Source organism: Leptidea sinapis, chromosome 14 (assembly GCF_905404315.1).
Source record: "Leptidea sinapis chromosome 14, ilLepSina1.1, whole genome shotgun sequence".
NCBI classification, from domain to species: Eukaryota; Metazoa; Arthropoda; class Insecta; order Lepidoptera; family Pieridae; genus Leptidea; species Leptidea sinapis.
The window spans coordinates 13,880,790-13,899,929 of NC_066278.1; the positions used below are offsets into that span (position 1 = coordinate 13,880,790).

Below are 19,140 nucleotides of genomic sequence, written 5' to 3' on the forward strand. Positions count from 1 at the left end.
GTTCAAAGTAGTTATTAAACGGTTTGTGTAGTCACTCGCCGGCTGTTATATTACCAAGCCGATACGACTTAAGGACCTTCAAGTCTAGAACATACTCTCATCTCAAAGGAAGATAGCGAATCTCGACCTCGTGTTGCTGATCGTCTTTTTTACATTCCATGTGGTAAGTGCCCGTTTGTTTTGTAAATGAAATGAACGAAATGAAGGAAATCAAAGAATTAAATGAATGAGAATGGATTTATTGCCGGAGATATTAAGGACATCACATAATTAATTATTTAATCAATCAAATGTTAAGTTTTTTTAAGTTTTAATGTATGAGTTACCCGTGACTTGGAAACTTAAAAAATATATCACGTTAGATCATCAAACTAGTGAAACATCTCAATCGATATTCAAACTAACGAATACCTAGGTAACACTAAAAATGTTTAGAAAATGAGAAACGGCTTAATGTAGAAAGTTGCCAATACTTTTATTGTTTTTCGATGTAATCTCCGTTCCTCTCTACACATCGTCGCATTCGATGCAACCACTGAGAAAAGCAGTGAGTTCATTCTTCCTTAGGGGTCTCTTCTATGGCATTTTCGTACGCTTTCACTGCATCTTCAGGGCTTGTAAAGCGAATACCTCGAATTTTATCTTTAGTTCTTGGGAATAAATAAAAGTCGCAGGGCGCCAGGCCAGGACTGTATGGCGGATGACCCATTGTCTCGACACCTGCCATAGTCAAATATTCAACAGTCCGCTTTGCGGAGTGCGCTGAAGCATTGTCGCGGTGAAGGAGGATCCTGCTTCGAGGGCGCTGCTGTCGATTTTTTTCCAAGACAACAGGCAAACAGCGATTGACATACCAGTCTGTAGGTGACTGTTGTGCTAGAAGAAGGACAGTTATGTTCTTCCATCTTCTGTCGCAAAATGACATTTACGACCAAAGAATGAGGCAATCATCTTTTTTCTTTGACTTCTTCCTTTCTTTACCTTAGTAGGCCGATCCTCGAAAGGAAACACCCACTGAGCTGATTTTCTTTTGGTTTCGGGTTCTTAGCAATATATCCAGCTTTCATCACCCGTTGAACTTATCTAACATTTGGCGGATCATCATTGAGATTGCTACGTCCACGCTTAAACTCGTTAAACTAATTGTAAATAGTGCCACGAGATGGGGCTCCATTAAGAAATGCTAATCGCAGCCTATCAAAGCTTTGTTGTTGAGTAAGCCCACAATGAAAGGCATAATAAATCATTGACCGAAAATTTTCTCGCGTTAGGTTCATTTTCAAGTGTAACAAGTGTGGTAATTATCGCGTGTTATGTATTGCCTTACGATAGTTGTAGCCTTACGATAGTTAAACATTGATCATTCCTATTATTTACTCCTTATACATTATATCATATATACTCTATTCCAATCCAACATCCTAATTCCTCATACCATACCACCATCATCCCAGAGCATACATACCTAGCCACGAACCCTAATGGACAACAGTACATCTCTACGAGCTCACTGGACACATGCAAGACGTATGCTACAAGAAAAAGCGTCTGTACTAAACTCGTCGTCTATGATTCAGCCGCAAGACCCTTATGTGAAGCACAAATTCTATACAGTGTTACAACCACAATTCCAAGTATATGCACCACAACGACATTCGCTGCCAACATCAATATTTTCCAAGCATTAAACAACAACAAATGGTTATACATATTGTCTAATGATACTCAATGTGTTCTGCAATGTGAGAAAGAACTCAGCCATCACAAGCTTCAAGGAGCTGGAATCTTAACGCTACCTCATCGATGCAAATTGCATACTGGTTACAGCACTCTATCAGCATTCCATTCAACTGAAGAAAACATCACGAGCCCAATCATCATTCCTGATATTAGAACAGAGGACTGCTTCGAAGAAATTCTGCTTCCAATATCAATCAGTGATTTACCATTAGATTCACTAAAGCAAATTAAACACCATCTCGACAAGAACTCCGATGAATTAGAAAAAATAAGATCCCAAAATTTTCTACAAAAGCATCAATCGAGTTTCTCATGGATTTATTTCATTATCGGCATAATAATGCTAACATTTATAACTTTCAAATGCTGTCAACGATGGCTCAATGGTTTTATCAGAACAAATCTACGTCGCCACCGCAACTCCAGCAATTGTATATAGATCTTCAATAACTGTTTCGACTCATCGTCCCGACGTCGTGCAACACATATAAATGCTGCAATCCCGTTGTCTACGCTAGCTCAACCAACAACATCATGCATCTCTGAAGACGAAGACGACATCCATATCACAAAGATCAGGCGCTAACGCCCAATCTTTTTTCTAAGAGGGGAGGTGTTATGTATTGCCTTACGATAGTTGTAGCCTTACGATAGTTAAACATTGATCATTCCTATTATTTACTCTTAATACATAATATTTCTTCTACACTTATTATTTACTCTTAGTACTTAATTATATTCAACGTTTATATCGTAATGACTCTGTTTATGTATTTTTCCCAAATCGTAATCAGTACGTAATGAGTAAGGACCCTTAGCATTGTTTAATATATTGTTTACTGTTCCCATGTTTAGTTATCTTCAATATATTAGTTAAGCACACACCTTTAGCATAATATAAGCTCTTGCTAGAGCTATAGCAGTTAGTCGATACTTCAATGTCATAGATATAACTTGTAAATTGTGAATCATTATAATAAATATTTTTTTTAAACAAGTTTTCTTCTCGTCGCGTAATACGCGGACGAGTCTGGCCCGATGGTGCTGACGTCATAAGACGGCAGCGTGACTTCTAAAAAGCCCTTAGTCGCCACTTACGACACCCTTGGGCCAGGGAGTCCCGGGGAATGTACAAGGCAAGGTACCTGGGGTTTATTTTGTGCAGTTGCTTATTTTAAGAAGAATCGGTAAAAACACAATAATTTTGCTCATTAAATAAAATTTCGTTATTATACAATCAGAACTACATATGAGCATTATAGTCCTGTCTTCCCAATGAAGTTATATCTCGTTACAATAAACGTAATAGTTTATTCAAATAAATTCCAATTATTTACATGCTTTTTCTATTTGTATACAAATATATGTAAGTATGTATGGAAAATCCACTTACATAATTACTTTAGATGCTAATCTATCCTTAAAAGCGATATATTTTCCATTTTTAACTTAATCGTAGTTTGGGAAAGTCACTGAAATCTTATAGTTTAATGAAGAGATAACGAATTCTCTATCCCGGCTTAAAGCAATTGTTCTCACCTTTTTCCTCTCGGCTCTTGAGTGGAACTAATCTCTCCAATAATTAACCTAACTGGTGTTTAGTTAGAGCACTTAACGGGAGCGAAATTGTAATTACATTGGCCCCTCTCGTACATTTAAGTCTTTAAGCTTTAACTATTTATATTTCAAATAACGTTCATACGTTTTTGGTGTCAAATAATTCCCTGAAATCCACTTTATCATTTCCAATTACCTGAAAGCCACTACATATTTAATCTAAGCGATCAGACAGCCTGGGACTAGATTAGAATTATTTTATAGCCAATAATGACAGTAGAATATTGTATATTTTATTTTATTAAATAGAGCGTAAAAAGAATGTTAAGAGAATTTCAAGCGCCGTTTCTTCTCTCTCAATGCGCCATTTGTTTCCGAAGCGATGGTTTTTATTTTCTCAAAATTGAAGTCTAACGAATTCATTTTTGAGAAAATAAATGCACTTTAATTGAAATATTATTTGTTTCAAGAAACTCAAATAGGTCAACTTGTGAGTATTCAGAAATTTATTTGAATTGTAACTGTATTTTCAACTTGTCTTTTCAACTTTCAACACTTTAAAGAGATATCGTGACGCTTCTTTGACAAGGCGCCTAACCATCCCAACATCTTGGATAGGAAGGCATGTGGGTACATCCCGCTTCACCATAGTCTCAACCCAATAAGACGTCCCAGGCACGACACTGTAGACCCTGATGACGACATCACCATCGCGAACGCGGCACCCACACAAACACCGACACAGACACGCACACACCGCCTTCGCAGGCGTAGGCGCGGTCAATCGCCGCAAACCACTGGCACTCGTCACTCTGACGATGGCCAGCGGCCCGCAACCTAGACACACCACACATTCTCTTTATACCCAACGAGACGTTAGTCCTGTAATCGTTTCACTCCACTCACACTCACACACGGTCTCACTGACGGACTGACATACACCACGTACACAATCACAAACAAAAACCACAAACAGACACAATCACAAACATACATGCACGCAAACATTTACACTACATACATACATACAATCATACATACATTCATTAACACATATACAGTATGGAAACAGCTTTTATGAAATAAATGTAGATACATACTTGTTAGCATATTAGCTGACGATTTATCAAAATTATCGAAATCTGTGCAGTGGTTTTGTCAAAAAGTAGGCTTTTCATTTTGAACAAATTTAAACGTCCTGTAAGATTTGCGTGACTGGGTCAATAATTCAATGAACTTGAATATTTCAATATCATAAGGCGTTGCCGCTTTGCCTAGCTGCCTTTGAATTGTGCCGCCCGCGGCCCTCAAAGAGACTCACGTGCCGGCGGTGTCTCTTTGACTGGTCCGGCGTAGGGAAGGACATATTCTATCGATAATTAGCTTTCTTAAAAGGGAGTTGTAATCGATAAATAATAAGCTGTTTAAGTCTATTTTGAAATTGTTCTGTAATGATTATTGTAAAAAAACTACACCTACCTAGGTATTTAAAACTAAGAAGCTTCAGTTTTTATTTTAATAAATTATGAAGTAGTTTATAGATAATGATCGTGAATAAGGAATAAATAAACAATAATAATTTATAACTTGTTTGTAATTTGAAAGGAATTAAAAATCGTACCAATTTACTTTGTTTTTTTTTTTTTTTTATGAAAATAAGGGACGAGATGAGCAGGACGGACAGCTAATGGTAATGAATACGCCCTGCCCATAACAATGCTGTGCAGCGGCACTACAACTGCGCTGTCACCTTGAGACATAAGATGTTAGGTCTCATTTGCCCAGTAATTTCACTAGCTTCAGCGCCCTTCAGACCGAAACACAGTAATAGGCGCCGTTTTGGTATCCATAATCTAGCCGGCATCCTGTGCAAAGGAGTCTCCCACTTGTTCGCTGCTCAGGAAATCACTTAGAAAACAGTGGTTTCGTAAGTATTGAACTTACAAAAATAACCAGTTTTTTTACAAAGCTTATCCATTCATTAATTTATTAATTGTTAAAAATATTAAAACATTCGAATGATACAAAACTAGTAGTTTTTAATGCCTTGCTTAGATTGTTGGTTAGTAATTGTAAATTAAGTATCGATAAACTAGAATTGTGGGGTATGGCTTTATTTATTTTCGTCATTTTATTTAAGTATTTGTAATTTTTTATCAGTCGAATGCGAGCTTTCGGAATGTGTATCCGATGACTGGAGTGCTTTACGCAGCCCGCGATTGTTTCAAGTTTTTGTTGAAAAAGTTAAAGTTGTATTTATTAATTTAACGTTCTTAAAGTTCAAGTAAAATGTTTCAATTAGTTTTCATTTCTTCACTAATAATTGTGTTATTGTTAAGGGCTTGTATACGAGAAGAGAAGTAACAGCCAATTCGCCGCCGTGAGCTACGTTGTCGTTCTGTTTTCTTTTTTCTAATTCAATATTGATAATTAGTTTCTTTGAAAATTTCTTTAAAAAGGATATTATTTTAATTATTAATTTTACTATACTTCTGTGGACCAGTATGACTTGTATTTTCATGTATTTCATATAAGCTGTTTCCACACTGTATACACACTTACGTACATTACACAAAACATCACCACACTCGCCGGCGAGTGTGTTATTCTAATTTTTTCATCCTTCATCTTCATTTTCATTCTCTCTCCTTCCCACAAGCACAAAGCCGGTCCGAGGTTCGAGTCTCCTTAGGTGACGCCCGGCGACTGTTGTTGCGTAGTCTTTGCGGTCTCCACGGCCCACGTCCTATGTCGCTGTAAAAGCCTTCAGGGCTAACAGCATAGAGGAGGTTTTTAGTCGGTAGGGGGTGTCCGATTGCGCGGACACTCTAGTCCGACATATTACGCCAATTACGTCCGACATATTATGACAAACAGTATTAATTCACAAATTGACGTTTTTTCTTCTTTAAGCATTTCTCATACTGTTACTTATATGTATTATTGGACACATCACTGCGATAACAAAAATCTAATCTAAATCTAATAAAACACTCTCTCTAAGGATATACAATAAATTCGTTTCCAGCCTGCTGTGGATCAAGCTGTGAAATCGAAAAGCACAATCGTGAAATCTATAATATGACGTCATCGACGAACACGTTAAGAAAATCACGTCAAGACAATCCTAAGACGAATATCGACATAATTCGATATAGCAAGATGTGTTTTCTACGTTACTGCGTCAAAGTTATGTTGTGGATAAAATTTTCCTTAATATCCCTTGAGCTTCAGCATAAATGAAAGTCGTTTGTACATCGATATGAGAGAAATTCTAACAACGAGAGTTTTCTGGATATAATTTTTCGATCCATTTCTAACAGTAAGTGCTCGATGTAATTTTGTGAATAATTGAGGTGCAAAAATGACACACCGCGGCGTGGCGCCATTGCCATCCTTGTCTACCGCCGCATGACGCAACGGGGTCGGATTACAAAATATTTTATTGCTGTTCAAGTGTTTGGGTTTGCTTATAAAAACGAACGTCGACGCTTTTGTTTTTAAACAAGCTAGCGCTTTGTTAGATAACATAAACAATAGATACTGCGTAATTTGAATAAATTTCGCATAAAGTCATGCTTTTTTTATGATTTTTTTAGATTTACCTACAGATTACATTTCGATTATTACTAATGAATGTAGTAATTTTTTATAACTAAAACATACTTCAAAGTTACTAATTAGTAATAGAATAGTTACTAAAACATCATAGATAATACAAAAAAGAATTTTTAAATAGACTGCTACAGATAATTTTTACGGCTGACCGCATTTTGACGGCTTATCGTATTTTACACAGATAAAGTTTTAAAATTAAAATAAATTTCTTTAATAGTCTGTTAAATTACCTTTCTTGTGGTATATCGTGTAGCTTGTTTTACTCCGTGTATATGTAACGAAAAATAGCTCTGCGCGCCCCCCGTGAGCAGACATAATATGTCTGATTGGCACAGGGGTTATTATGCTTTGATGTTATTTCCTACTTATCGACGATCAAATTACCATTATTTCTAACATATTGTTATTTTAAAACGTGATCTGGAAAGGTCACGAAATGTCGATGTAACTCAAATAATAACAAAGTTATATTTATAAAGTTTTACGGAATATCGAATGTTAAAACAAAGTAACAATTACACGCATCTTAATCATTTTAAAAGTGTTTTATTTAAATTGAAAATAACGATTCCATACGAGGGTGCAATTTCCATCGAGCAGTTGAGTTCAACTTTCCCACCAGTATATTGTGTATATAGAGGTGGCACCAACAAGAAAAATTAAACGAAAATTATAGCGTTTTTACCAAACCATTTAGGTGAGAATTACGTACGAGGGAAGAGATGTCACATTTCACAAAGTCATTTATACACTATTTAAAAATAAGTAAGTACCTGGAAGACCGAGCCTTGCTCGGATTTTTAAGAAGAACAAAAAAAAACTAATAGGATATCTGGATTCGAACCGGGGTCTTCTGCTATCCGGATCACCCCATCTCCCATCTGTGCTTAGTATTTCAGTCTTGTATGTAGTGGCGAAATTTATCTTTGTGTTCTAATGTTTCTCATTAAAACACGGATAAAACTACATTAGATTAATTAGATAGATAGATATAGATAGATTCAAAAGAATTGTTAAAAAACGTTTGTGTGGTAAAGGTTACTATAACATAAATGACTTTCTTAATGATACCACAGATTGGGAATGGAGTGACCGCCCTCAGGCTATTAAATAATAAGTTTAATTGTACAATATTACTCTGTAAACATATTTATTCGATGAAGAAAAAAAAGCCCGCTGAGTTAGTTGCGCCCATTCTTCTCAGGTCTGAGGCATTCATTTTGAAATGGGTGGTAGTTTTTGACTTTCAATAAGTGATGTCACATCCTATTTTGAATAAAAATATTTGAATTTGAATTTGAATTTATATAAAAATTGCTCGTTTAAAGATAAGATGAGGTATAAGATAAGATGTTGGAAATAATTTTTCAGGAAGTAAATATATAATTTACGGTATATTGATTCTGAAAGAATTATTAACAAAATTTAGTTGATCTCGTAACCCTCGCGTTAATCAAAGAAAATACTATCGTTACTTCCCCCTTGGTCAAATATAACATAAGTCCATTTATTGAAATATAAATGCTGCTACTTGTGGCTTTCTGCCAAGTTCACACACAAGTTAAATATGTTGAACTGGCTTAACGAGACATTGTTCCATATCATATCTTGTTAAAGCATCTGTTCGCAAAATAGTTTATATGTTGGATCAAGAGAAAAATAATATATAAAAATAATCTTGCTTGCAATGAATATAGCAAATATATTATCCGTGTTCAAATATAAAAGATTTGCATAAATAAAAATATACCTATAAATATATATAAAATGACCGCGTGAGAATTGACTTTTGGATAACAGTGGTATCTAGATAACCTCGAACACCGATAGTAGACCACCCTTGTTGCTAAATGCCAATTAACTTGTGACTCGTAACAATTAATATGATATTATGTGGAAGTACCGCAGTAACAGAGCCCATTTTACTGCTTTATCATCGCTCATTATAATATTATGTATTATTTTCAAGACCCCACCGCTCAATTCTACAGGTTCGTGTTTTTCTGATTAAAATAATTTTAAATGAATTTTTACCGAGTACGCCCGTGCATAAGCGATATGTTGCCTATAACAAATTGCTCCTAGGAGTTTTAAAAGCCCTAGTGCAAATCTAATGTTACTAAACTGCTAAGGTAATATGCCATTATTGACACATTCGAAAGCTTTATTGAAATCAAAATAAAGTACATCCACCTGAAGGCCGCGGTCCAACCGTGCAGAGATATTCAAAAGATTTGTGTTAACCGAACGTTTTGCTCTGAATCCGTGCTGTACATTTGTAAGATATTTTTCTACTTGTGAGTATATTAACCTATGAATTTTCGCAAAACTTTTGCTGGAGACGAGACAACTATTGGCCAGCATTGTTTAACTGCAGACATGCCAGATGATTAAGGAATTGGAGTGACTCTTGATATTTTCCACAGAGGAGAATAAATGCCTGTTCTTAGAGCTAAATTCAATATGTACCATAGTAGCTCACATAGATATTATATTTTAGTCTATTTTGAAATCGCCTGATATCATCTGGTCCTAGAACTAGTAGACTAAAGTTTGTTAATACTATATAAGATATCCAAAGGAGTGAATTTAAAGATGTTGACATATATGTACTGTTGCCCTCACCTACCACAAGATCCGAGTTTGAATTTGCTACTCATGGCGAATAAACGTTAGCAAAAAAGCTTGCAAAGGCTTCCGCGGCTGCTACTCCAGAGAAGGGTTCTCCCTGATATGTGAATATAGACTCAAAACCTCCTTTGGCGCCCCCTTCCACTAGACTTCGATAAGTGTAGTGATAAAATGTCAGAATAAAAATATTTGAATTTGAATTTCAATTAGAATTAACAACAACCATCTCTCATTCACTTATTTAATTCCAGATAAGTGTTTTATATAATACACTATTATCGTAATCACTAAATCAATTCATTTTATGGAAACTAACTTTTTTTAAGCAGCTTTGTCAGCCATAGTAGCTTCTAACATAACGTAGTAAGAGAAAGTTGTTTTTAAAATCTGAAATAAAAAAAAACATACTATAATTCAAAGTCATGAAATTAGGTATTAATTTGAATGAAATTTTAAATGTTATGTGTATATTATGTTAATGTATGTATTTACAAGGCGATTGGGAGTCTAGTTGTTTATAGTACGTCAGTGAATTTATTATTAAATAATACTATCCTCTCGCCTCAATAGGGCTACTGACAACTCAAGCGCTCGCGCTGGCAGCTATTTCGGTCAACGGATCAGACTAGCAATCCAATGCGTATATGCTGCCAGTATTCTGCGTACATTTTTGTAATGATAGTTTAACTTTAATGCTATCATAATATTTAGTTAGTTATTAATATACTTGTAACCATTATTTTGTTTTACAAATTAATCTGATAACTTACAGCAATCATCGGCGAAACTCCAGCCTTGAGACCACCCAGTGCTTTAAACTCTAATGTTCCTTGTACCCGCTGAAGTATCAACATTATTATCTTTTGGTTACTTGTAGACATATTTTCCCATGGAACACCATAAACTACAGCATCGAAATCGTCCGTCTATAAAATAAGGAGTAAATTTCTTCTTTCAATAAATAATTCGAATTATTTATTTATTTATTAAAAAAGGATTACCAACTAGATACACAATTATAAGTTAAAATAAAATTAAATTAAAATATCTAGCACTAGTTTTTAATAGCTGTATTGAACATGGCGTGTTTCCTGACCTTCTGAAGTATAGTAAAATTACACCAATATTTAAATCGGGACTCACTTCTGACCCGAATAACTATCGCCCTGTTTCGGTGTTGCCGACCCTTAGTAAAATTTTTGAAAAAATTATTTTAAGCCAAATGCTTACTCACATTAAAACTTATAAGTTACTTCATATAAAACAATTTGGCTTTACTAGGGGACGCTCGACTACGGATGCAGGTGTTGAACTCATCAGGAATATTTTTGAGGCCTGGGAGGAATCACAGAATGCAATTGGTATCTTCTGTGATTTATCTAAGGTTTTTGATTGTGTTCAACATTCAACGCTGGTCAGGAAGCTATGCCACTATGGTATAAGAGGATCTGCACTCGATCTTCTGATCTCATATTTAAATAATAGGATTCAGAGGGTCGAGGTGAATGGCAGGAGATCTCCTGGAACTCCTCTCGGTATGGGGGTACCACAAGGGTCTATTCTTGGACCCTTCCTCTTCCTAATTTATATAAATGATCTACCTAACCTTGTAGAAAAAAAACACAAGGTGGTATTGTTTGCGGATGACACTTCACTTACATTCAAAGTGAAACAAAGCCAAGTTTTATATGACGAAGTAAACAATGCTCTATCTGACATCGTGTACTGGTTTAGTGCCAATAACTTATTGTTAAATAATCATAAAACCAAATATATTAAATTCACCGCGCCAAATGTCAAAAATGTAGATGCGAATATTTTATTAAATGGAGAGGTGGTAAAACCAGTGGAATCTGCTATATTTCTTGGCATTACTCTTGATTCCAAATTGCAGTGGGGCCCCCATATTGAAGGATTGGCGAATAGGCTTAGTTCTGCAGCATATGCGGTTAAGAAAATCAGACGGTTAACTGACATAGATACGGCGAGATTAGTATACTTTAGTTATTTTCATAGTATTATGTCCTACGGTATATTGTTATGGGGCAGTGCGGCCGATATTAATACTATCTTTGTGCTGCAGAAGAGGGCTATTCGCGCGATTTAAAACCTAGGTCCTAAAGAATCATTAAGAGAAAAATTTAAAGAAATAAACATTTTGACTGTTGCTTCTCAATACATTTTTGATAATGTTTTGTATGTTCATAAGCACATTGAGGAATTTTCTAGAAACCGTGACATTCATTATGTTAACACGAGGAACAAACATAAACTTGTTATGCCTACTACTCGGTTGGGTCGAGTTAGTAAGTCTTTTTTGGGCGATGTATATGCTTCTACAATATGATCCCAGAAAATATACAAAACAAATGTGTTACGAAATTTAAAAGAATTGTTAAAAAACGTTTGTGCGGGAAAGGTTATTATAGCATAAACGATTTTCTTAATGACACCACGGACTGAGATTAAAGCGAACACCCTCAGGCTCTTTAATTATTAATGTTAATTGTACAATATTACATTGTAATCCATATTTTATATAAAAAAAAAGCCCGCTGAGTTTCTTGCGCCCATTCTTCTCAGGTCTCTGAGGCAGTCTCTTTTGAATGGGTGGTAGATTTTGACATTCAATAAGTGATTATAAATCCTATTTTGAATAAAAATATTTGAATTTGAATTTGAATTTGAATTTGAATTAATATTATGACTACTTATAATGTAAAACTTCTTATATTTAATACTTATATATCTAACTTATAGGTATGCACAGCGTTGCCTTCATTTATTATTGCATTTATGTTTTTGGTAATATTCCGAATGCTCGAAGAACTTCACGATGAAAGCTTTAAACAAGAACGATATTAAACAAAAAACATATTACAATTGAAACTCAATATTAAATAAGTTACAGAAAAAACAACACTTAAGAATAATTATAACAAATATTTAAAAAATACCTGTCTCTTAATTTCTTCAAGAACAAAAGACATTAGTATCAATTCGCCCATATACACAAATACCATAACTACGTACAATATTACATTCTCTCGGTTCTGAAATGAATCAAAGCTTGATTATTAATGTAAGTAGTAAACAATAGTATATTCTCACTCATTTCATATAGGGTTATCCTGCTGTACCTCTCTTAAAGACGTTCTTCTCTGACAAACGCTTTAACATACAAACATACATACATACAATCATAAACACATACACACACACTTACATACATTACACTAAACATCACTACACTCGCCGGCGAGTGTGTTCTTCTCATCTTTTCATCTTCATTTCATCTTCATTTTCATTTTCATTCTCTCTCCTTCCCACAAGCACACAGCCGGTCTGAGGTTCGAGTCTTCTTAGGAGACGCCCCGCGACTGTTGTTGCGTAGTCTTTGCGGCCTCCACGGCCCACGTCCTACTTCGCTGTGAAAGCCAGGGCTGCTAACAGCACAGAGGAGGTTTTAGTCGGTATGGGGTGTCCGCTTACGCGGACACTCGAGTCCGACATATTACGCCCCGTTCCGGGGCGTAAATACGTAACAGTATTTCCTCCTCTCAAAAAAAAAAAAAAACGCTTTAAAAGGCATAAAAGGCATTTATTTTGTCAAAATAGATTCCTTTAGAATAATTTTTAACCGACTTCAAAAAACGAGGAGGTTCTCAATTCGTCGGTATTTTTATGTGCCTCAAAACTGATGGGTGAACCCATTTTGATGATTATTTTTTTATTTGAGAGCTGATTCTTCCCGTTTGGTCATGTGATTGTAATTTGGTCCAGATCTGACAATGGCATCTATGAGAAAAATCATAAAAGTTTTAAATTTGCTATATATACGTATAGCAAATTGGGTGATAAATTTACGAATAACTCAATATAGCGCCAACCGATTTCGATGATTCTTTTTTTATTGGAAAGCATATACTTCAAACATAGTTTGGTGAGAGTTTGGTTTGCTTCTCATTACGGAATCCATGGCAAAGTAACGGAACTCTTCAATTAAGCGCTCCCGTTCATTGCTGCATTGAAAAAATTAGTATCTGCACACATTTAGACAAGTTGTTAGTTAGTGTACTTCAAACCGACTTCAAAAACACTATTCCAAAACAATCGATATAATATGCACTAAAAAGTATAAAAATAATTGCGTACTTTTATACAATCTAATTCTAGTTACGATTATTGTAATTTTTGGAGTCGGTGTCATCCAAGGTAGGCTTGTAACTACATATATAGCTATAGGTGAGATGTGCTTGAGTCGTGAGGAAGCGATAGGCGAGAGCGGGTCGCGTTTTTAAAATAATAAAGTTTTTAAAATTTCAATAATCGTAACCAGAATTATATTGTATAAAAGTACGCAATTATTTTAATACTTTTTAGTGCATATTATATCTATTGTTTTGGAATAATGTTTTTGAAGTCGCTTGATTTTTTGTTAAAATTTCTTTTGATGTCTTTGTTTTTCGATATGCTATATTGTAAGTCTATACATTGAACCCACAAAAGAGCTTTTCATATCAAAAATTGTTATACAAACCCCATACATAATCTGGTACATAATAAGGCTGTCACCAAGTAAGTTATGTAAGTAATTTGCTGCAACATTTATTCCGAAAGCCGCCTCAACATTCTTGAATACTCTGAAAATTAAAAATTTGATTTAGTATTTGAGTCAAGGTTTCTATGCGAAAGAAAAGTTTTGACATAAACATGAAAACAGCAAGACAAGCAGTCCGACTAAGAAACTCTTTTACTCCGATTCGTGTCAAAAACCGGACTCACTTTTATATGGTTTTTTTTAATGGAAGAGGAGGACGAACGAGCGCACGGGTCACCTGATGTTGCAGAGGTATCAGGTGCCGGCCCTTTAGAAAGTTCTACGCGCCCATTTTGAAGGTATCCATGTGACATCGTCCTAGAAACAACGAAGAAGGAAGCTCATTCCACAGCTTGGTTGTTCGTGAAAGAAAGTTCGTTGAAAGCCGCACTGTGGAGGAGTGCCACACCTCCAACAGATGGTAGGTTGTTATTAAAATACAGTCTTAATAAAATATTGTTTCTTGGGTCTTAAAACCGTGTTGTATGCTGTAACACGCCATGTAATTTCTCAGTAAAATATATAACGACCAACACCGACCCGCGTTCAAACAATAAGCTTCACCAACATTAAAAGAATCAGAAAGTACTTCTAAAATTCGTAATCTCACACATAACTATTGACGAAACGATCATATTTGACAACGCTGCCATGGAGTCCTAATCTGGACACACTCTCGAAGTGGTGGTAAATACAAAAAAAAAGCTTTTGAGATTCATAACAGTCATTTCCTTGACCTACATAAATAAAGTGATTGATTTAATTAAATAATATCTATAAGCAGCAAAAATATATTATTTGCATCTGGCGTGATGGAGCGTCTTGATATATAGATATGATGTTTATATTCGTGCTAAATTAGAATTAATTATTTTCAGTAGTTTTTTTTATTACAATAAGGGACGAGACGGGCAGGACCTTCAGCTTATGGTAATTGATACGTCCTGCCCAATACAATGGAGTGCCAGGAATCTTGAAAGACTCAATAATTTTGTGAAGTTAACAATTGCCTCGTTGAGACGTAAGTTGTAAAGTCTCATTTGCCCAGTAATTTCACTATCTACGGCGCTCGTCTCCTTGAGTCATAAGATGTTTAAGTCTCAGACTGAAACACAATAATGCTTACACATTACTGTTTCAAGGCAGAAAAATCACCGTTGTGGTATCTATAATCTACCGGCATCCTGTGCAAAGAATCCTCCCACTTGTATATGTCGTTAGTCGCCTCTTACGACACCCTTCAGCCTGGGATTTCTGTATTTATTTCGATTGCATTAAATTAATAATTAATACCTTATTATAAACGCATGATAATTAACAACTTCAACCAATTTAGCCTTTAACACATCGTCCCTCATATCATTGGTAAGCTCTGTTCGTAATTTGTGCTTCAAAATCTGAATATGGCCAATTAAATGAAATATAAAAATATAGTTCAAAGTATGAAATATCATCATAACTATAACTCCGCAGCCGACGATATAAATATTCAAGATGTGAATAAGAAGCCAGTTTGTATAATTATAGTTGTAATCGAAAGGAAACCACATGTAAATGCATGTTTGTAATTTCATAGTACGGTTCTGTATATGTTCTTTGTATCTTATATTGTTGTACACCGGTATCCAGATCCAAGCCACCCAGTTTATGGCGAAGAAAAATATTAAATAGTATGCTGTCCAGCGAGTGACACGTTCTATCGTTAAGATTTTCTGTAAAAAGGTGAAGAATTATTTAATAAATTATTTTAATTTGCGATACTTGATTGGTGCTTTTATTGATGTTAAAATGCGATTTCAACTTCTTACAACTTACAACAATTGTACAAACCTTTTTCATGAATTCGTCGTTTTGCGAAAATTTATTGAAAATGTGTATTTTCGACATGAAATCATTCATTATTGTTTTATACGATCCCAATCGAGCGGAGTATACGTTTACCTTAAATTTAAAACACAATAAAATCAAATCAAAATAACTTTATTTGCTTATGAAAAAGAAATTACACTAATGAATATTAAAGTTATTATACCACTCACCACTACTTTGGAAAGAGAAGACGTGGTAAATCATGTAGACATCGCCTTATTGTAGGCACATGTCTTCTAACGCATTCATCATGGGGATTTTTCCAAAGAACAATTTGACCTGATTCCTGCCGCAGAATTCCACCTTCGCACGACACACCACAAATTACAACATCATCGCCACAATCTGAATGTGTGGCGTTCTTTCGCAGTGCCATTTTCAAGGAATTTTCTTCCTTGTACAAGCTGTGGAATGAGTTTCCTTGTGCGGTGTTTCCAGGACAATACGAAATTAGTACCTTTAAAAAAGCTCGTACCTACCTTAGGAGAGTTCCTAAAAGGCCGACAACGATCCTGTGATTCCTCTGATGTTGCTAAAGAATGTAGGTGACGGCGATGACATAACATCAGTTGAACCGTACGCTTGTTTATCCTCCTCTTCCATAAAAAAATATGACTACAATTTAAATTTTATTCGTTTATGAAATATAATGAATTAAATCCAGACTTACATTAGCCAGTGCTGAAACAGGAACTATGGAAAAAATAACGCCAAGGGTGTCAAAAGTAATGACGGATCGATTAACATAGAGATACATTAATTGTGTTGCGAGACATGCTGGAGCGAAGATCACTATCACTAAGGAGTTGAGTTTTATTAGCTTGTGTGGTTCCTCGTAGCCCCACCAAGATTTGTTACCGAGACTCACAATGCTCATCGCCAGCGAGAGTACTTTGTAGAACATCTGTGTTGTCGGCGGCTTCCTGTCACAATTAAAGATCATTCATTTATTCACCCTTAACAAAGATCCACACTGTTCATAAGTTAGTTACCAAGCTTTATAACTAAATGTTAGTCTAATCTTCATGTCGTCTGTCGAGCGTGGTGGAGGTTCACCCAGAGCCTTGTCGTGGGGCTATATATCCTACTCGCCATCACACCAAGGATGCTGTTGGTTCCGAAATTCTATAGTTCAAATATTTTATGAGATTAAGACGTTTGAGACGAACAACAATTAGGCAGATGGTAAGTAGTGCCCTGCCATACTCATAACAATTATTTTTTTTTTATATACGTAAACTTACAAAAGCATTTGTAAAAAGTCATAAAATTTTTACAAAAACAAGAACGTAAAAGCGACAAAAAGTAAATTACGTAAGTAATTAAAAGTACGTTAGTATTTGATGCCACGGGGTCGGAGAGACTCGTGATATACAAGGAACCGCACTCGAACGATACTCTTTAGTATAATAACAACACCTTGTCATTAACACAGTATTTACATGCATCTTGAATGTTTTGTCAGGCAATTCTGTTATAATCGTGGAGAGTTTATTATAGAATTTAACAGAATTTTCCAAAAATTACGTATTTGCCTTACTAGTTACTACTACTAGTCGTGCAGACTATAAAACAAGACTGGACCATTTCAATATGAATTCGTTGGAGAAAAGACGAAAAATAACTGATGTGTCTACTTTACATAAAATTATACATGGTAGAATCATATCCCCAGAATGTCTTATAAATGTAAATCTTACAGTCCCTAGAAATAGAACAAGATTCCCTATCAAAAATATTTTCCGCCCAACGATCAGCAGAACGAATATAGGTGAAAACGTCCCCTTAAACAGAATTATGAGCTCTTATAACGATAACACTGCAAAAACTGGTAATATAGATATTTTTCATATAGTTAATATCAATATATTTAAAACCGACTGCATTAAAATATTAAGATCTTAGTTAAATATTAGAAGTAAATTATTGTATTGTTGTATAGTCATATATTTTATAAATCTCTTTTTTTATAAAAGAAATGTATTTTAGTGCATTTCTTTAATTTTATTATGTTTAATTGTTCAACTTTGTTATTCTTTACGCACTATTTTAAATGTTGTTTACACCTGTAAAGACATGTCGTATTATACTATCCCTTTCGTACTTGCTAAAATTTTAATTGTATAATGATGTGTTGTTGGTGTAACTATCTAAATAAATAAATAAAAATATTTCTGGAACTGAGTATGGCAATTTATGTTTAAGTTTCGGGTTTTGAACGAACCTCTTTGTTTCGTAAAATATCAACGTTTTTTTATTTTAAAAAAAAATCCTTAAAGTTGAGTTTTTACCTTATTTATAACATTGTTTTTGATTTTCAATTACGTTTTCCATATTTTTTCATAACTTTTAAATTATAATCTTTTAAACACTCAGTCAACTTTTAAAGTTAAAATATAAAGAGGTTGTGCAATTTTATTTAGCAACTAGCTGATACCCCGCGACTTCGTCTGCGTACACATAGAACTGAGCAAACGTAGTAGCGACATTTCAATAAAAGTTTTGAAATAAAAGAACATTTATAACATTGATTCTGTCGCGACACTTTTTGTAAAAAATGATGTGTTCTGCAAAGTGGTAGTACATTATTTTATTCTATGAGAATATTTTAGGTATTTTTTGGCACCTTCGATTACATTATTGAAGTTTAAGCAAGGATTCCTATTTTTTTTATAAATAAACTATGGCCTCTGCCACGGCGGGATAGTGTAGCTTCCCAACAGTGAAATAATTGTTCAAACCATTGAGTAGTTTCGGAGCGTATTTTATACTTTCCTCTTCATAATATTAGTATAGATAAAGTTCGTTCAAATTTGAAAGCTATTCTTATAAATCAAAAATGTTTCTTACAAGTAATACTCTGCCATGTTGTTGTATCGTTGAGTTCACATAAACGACAAAAACGAAACGGTTGCCGCATGTTGAAGTATCCATTATCCTTTACGGCAAAACATTTCACTTTTACTGCGGTTTTAAATGTATGTAGGATCGCACAACTTTCATATTTATTGCAAGCAATTTTGTTATCGCTTATGAATTTCATCATAAGATGTGTTTGTAAATTGGGATATGTTTTACAAAAAAACAGCTAAAGAGTTAGAGATATAGCAACGGAATTTTTGCAT

The 19,140-nt window shown here is 34.7% G+C and overlaps 1 protein-coding gene across 1 annotated transcript; it reads right to left on the minus strand.

Moving 5' to 3' along the window:
• Positions 1 to 9,867: 9,867 nt before the first annotated feature.
• On the minus strand, positions 9,868 to 18,882 carry LOC126967858 (uncharacterized). Its single transcript, XM_050812541.1, has 8 exons — positions 18,866 to 18,882; positions 16,686 to 16,938; positions 15,977 to 16,087; positions 15,440 to 15,858; positions 14,087 to 14,189; positions 12,504 to 12,599; positions 10,317 to 10,472; positions 9,868 to 9,933 (listed from the first exon to the last, which is right to left on the minus strand). The coding sequence occupies exons 1-8, from the start codon at positions 18,880 to 18,882 to the stop codon at positions 9,868 to 9,870; spliced, it is 1,221 nt and encodes a 406-aa protein (XP_050668498.1).
• Positions 18,883 to 19,140: the final 258 nt, after the last annotated feature.

What these genes read in the sequence shown, in the direction of transcription:
- LOC126967858 (XM_050812541.1), bottom strand. An exon ending in CTGTTTCAGCACTGGCTAAT is followed by an intron (nt 16,088 to 16,685) that starts GTAAGTCTGGAT and finishes TTTAAATTTAAG; the next exon opens with GTAAACGTATACTCCGCTCG. An exon ending in TGTACCAGATTATGTATGGG is followed by an intron (nt 12,600 to 14,086) that starts GTTTGTATAACA and finishes GATTCATTTCAG; the next exon opens with AACCGAGAGAATGTAATATT.